Source organism: Alligator sinensis, unplaced genomic scaffold, assembly GCF_000455745.1.
Source record: "Alligator sinensis unplaced genomic scaffold, ASM45574v1 scaffold634_1, whole genome shotgun sequence".
NCBI classification, from domain to species: Eukaryota; Metazoa; Chordata; order Crocodylia; family Alligatoridae; genus Alligator; species Alligator sinensis.
In genome coordinates this window covers 667,964-671,564 of record NW_005842558.1, presented here as the reverse complement: position 1 = coordinate 671,564, position 3,601 = coordinate 667,964, and the positions used below count along the sequence as shown (strand labels likewise).

Here is a 3,601-nt window from a genome sequence, read left to right as displayed (position 1 = left end):
TGTAGGGAAGAAAGGGCCCACAGCACCCTGGGCAGAGGCCCAGACTGGCTCTCTCAGCTCAGCACTTTGTGTGATCCTTACAGAGACTGGATGTATTCCTGACACGGTGCAGCCCCTCTCTGCTCTACAGTGCCTAAGGGTTTAGGGGTGTGCGCCATGGAAGGGATAGGTGTAAAGCACGTGGGGCCTTTGCACCTGTTATAGACGGGGACACTGCAGGGAGTTCAGGGTATTGCTGAGAGCAGGGGCCCTGGAAGCTGGCACAGGACAAATGCCATTGACGGTCACTTTTTAGCAGTCCCTGAGGAGCCGGGCAGGTGTTGTCAGGACTCTGGAGAGCAGTTTCTGGCTCAGTCTGATGTTATGTCGTAGCCTGGAGGTCTGTGTCTTTTAGGAAACTTTAATATGTTGTCTAAAGGGGCATGTATGTGTGTGGGAGGGGAGAGGGGCAAGGAAGAGGTGGGAAGAGGAGAGGAGTGGGGAGAGGAGGCCTTGCTGTCACTTCCCTGTTACTTTTCACTTTCAGCTTTTCAGCTGCTGGAGGTGGCAGGAGTGGGGTGTGCAGCCTCTGTACAATGCATTAAATTAAGAAAGCCAGGGCCAAGTTTCCAAGGCCCCTGGTCCAGGACCAGCTGCTTGGAGGTTTCAGCCCCCACAAGAATGACCCTGTTGGGAAACAGCCCTAAGGAGAGACACAGAGCCCCTCCAGCACTGGAGAAAGGTGCTGAGCATCCACTCTCCAGAGATCAGCTGGGAGGAGGGCTCCAGGCACAGTGTTCACACTCCATGAGAAAGATCCCAGCTCAAACCCCACCGCCTGAACATGGGAGCTGTCTCTGTCTCAGGGCCCTGCTGGGATGGGCAGGCACCGCTCACTGACACAGCCCAGCCATGGAGTCACACCTCGGCCCTCCTCTCCCACCCGCACCCTGAGCAAGTGGCACTGACCCTGGTCCTTGACCCCAAAACCTGCTCTGAGATGGGCTGTTTCTGTATGCATGTGTTATGATTCTCCAGCCCCTTCCCTATTACATGTCCAGGCTGAGAGGGCCACAGGGGAGGAGCTTGCTTCTCTGCTGATCTGCTCTGGTTGCTGCCAGCAGGGTGAGCGTGGGGAGCTGCCCCTGCCTGGAGTGCATGGGCCAGGGCTCCTGGGTGTTGACAAGCCTGGCCCAGGGCTGAGGGGTGGAGTGAACAAGAGGATGGCAGGGGGAGAGGGGGCATCCTGGAGCCAGGTTCAGCCCAACCAGTGTAAGCAGGGACCTCGTGTCACAATGCACCTTCCTCAAACCACCGTCTCTGCCATGTTAGCATCCTGCAGTGTGGTCTGTGCTGGCATGTTTTAATGGCCATGTGGAGCCCTTAGCACTTCCCTGCTCCCACAGCCTCTGGCTCAGCCTTCAGCCCAGCCTGAAGGAGGCACAGTTGGAGAGGCATTTAGTCAGACTGAATGCCTTGAGAAGTTCAGCAAGGAGTTGGTGATAGTCCCAGACCACAGTCCTGGCTCATACAAACACATCAGGTCCCATTGGATAGGATTTCCATTTGCTGGGGGATTGGTACTGAGCTCAACTGCAAAGCAGCAGGTGTGAGCAGGGTCACTGCCATCCCTGGGGTAGGGCAGAGCCCCCTCCCTGCAGAGTAGATGCTGCTCCCACTACCACTCCCTCCCAGCAGTCACAGGGAGGGGCTGCAGCTGCTCCCTGGCCATGTTCACCCCTTGGCCAGCCCGGGTCAGTCACACCTTGGGGTGTGTAGGGACATGGGGTTCCAGCTGCCTGATGACACCCCAGCCCTATTCCTGCAGGTCTGTCCCTGGGACACCTCTCCAGCCCGCCCTCCTCTCCAGCCCTGCTGCAGTACCAGGGCATCTCCTTGGGGCAAGCACATTGCCTCCTGCTGCTGGTTAACCCGTGGTTCTGTATAAGACTCCCCAGGCCAGCACAAGGACCCCTGGAGAGCTCCTTCCCTCTGCACCCCACATCCTGCCAGCTGCCCTGGTGTCTTGGTCACAGCCCTGTGTACACTTATGTTGGGGTTGTGTTTCCCTGCTGCCCAGGCCACATCACCATGGAGAGGGGGGTTTCCTCACTCTCCTTCAGCCCTGCATGGGGGCCCTCTCTGCCTGGCTCCATTGCTCTCCTTGTTACACTCCAGATTCACCACCTGATGGCAGGTAGGTGCCTCTACAGCCTCATGGCATTTACAGCTGTTCTCATCCAGAGCTCTGCTACCCTGCAGTACTTTGCACAGCAGAGATGTGAGCATGTCACCTCCTTGCACAGCTGCCCTCATGGGATCCAGGCCCAGCCCAGGGCAGGCACTGAACCACCCCCCTAGAACCCCTTCCTGCAGGACTGTGTCTGCCCAGCTGCTGGACTTGCTGTCTCTGACCCACCCTTGCTCCCTGAACCAGCCCACTGCTAGTTACTTCCCTCCCCTTCCTGCCATGCATCCACTACTCTGTAGATACCTTGTCCCTTGGCCCTTAATGCTCCTGTGTCACCAGATTTGCCCATCCCTTTGGGGTGTGCTCATTTATTAGGGGTATGTTTCTGAAGTCCCTGCAATTCTATCAATTTACTGTTTGTGTCACTTGTGTTTCTATATAGAGCTCTATCTCTCCCTTCTGCAAGTGCTCACCCCCAGTGGAGCTACCTTGCAGGGCTTAGTTGCAATGAGGCTGGGTTCCTTCAGCTACCGAATCAGTTGAACACACACACACACACACACACACACACACACACACACACACACACATTAACAGAGCACATCTAAGCAGGTAGGTAACTCAGCATTTCCAGGCTGATGCCCTTATGTGCCACAGACTCAGCACAGAAACAGAGCACGTACGAGCCAGCCGGGTCAATCAGCATTTAGAGGCTGACACCCTCATATGCCATGGCTCAGCACTTCCCAATCTCTTGTCCCAATTGTCCTGAGAGCAATCCCCTTGATGAGTAGACCCCACAGGATTTGGGGGCTTTACAGGGATCTTTGACTTAAGTAAAAGAAGCATTGCTGCAGAGCAAATGGGGAGGTTGAAGAGAAGAAAGAGGAAACAAGGTTTGGAGAGAGAGTATAGGAACCAGCTTGACCATAAAAGTTATTTTATTAACAGGTATATGAAACTTATGATGATACTAGTAGTAATAGTCATACAAGGAGAAACAAACAAAACAATTACAATTTTATACGTTTATAAATGGGTATTTTGGGAAATGTAGCTCAAGTCTGATCAACAAATGTCAGGTTTATAAATCAATGCCTGGAGTAAGAGAGGAGAGAGAGAGAGAGAGATTAAATCAAGTCAGAGGCTTAGAAAGTTGGCTTGAAGAAAGAGAGACAGAGACAGAGAGAGACAGAGAGCTGGGGTCTCTCCGCTCTGTGAAGTTTGAACTGGTCGAGGTTCCCAGTGCTGTTGGAGCTTGTGGACAAGCTTCTCAGTTTCAGGTCCAGTGCTGGAGGCAGGCAGAGCCCCCAGCACGGCCAGTGAAGGTATTCCAGGCAGAAAAGAAGAAGGTGAAATCCCAGGGGAAGTGGTGCAGCATTTGGATCCAAGCACCGGAACAGAGACTTGAGCTTGGGTAGGGTTTTGTGT

General features: G+C 54.2%; 1 protein-coding gene across 2 annotated transcripts in view; it reads left to right on the top strand.

The window, feature by feature from the left end:
• LOC102388040 (E3 ubiquitin-protein ligase TRIM39-like) overlaps positions 1-3,601 on the top strand; it is a 13,766-nt gene that overhangs the window by 1,056 nt on the left and 9,109 nt on the right. Inside the window, exon 1 of one of the 2 annotated variants that reach the window (XM_025213999.1) lies at positions 2,071-2,176. The exons of the other annotated variant lie outside the window; for it this stretch is intronic. Within the exon in view, the coding sequence (XP_025069784.1) occupies positions 2,071-2,176 (106 nt within the window). Of the gene's footprint in view, positions 1-2,070; positions 2,177-3,601 lie in introns of those variants that run through there. 2 annotated transcript variants of the gene reach the window in all.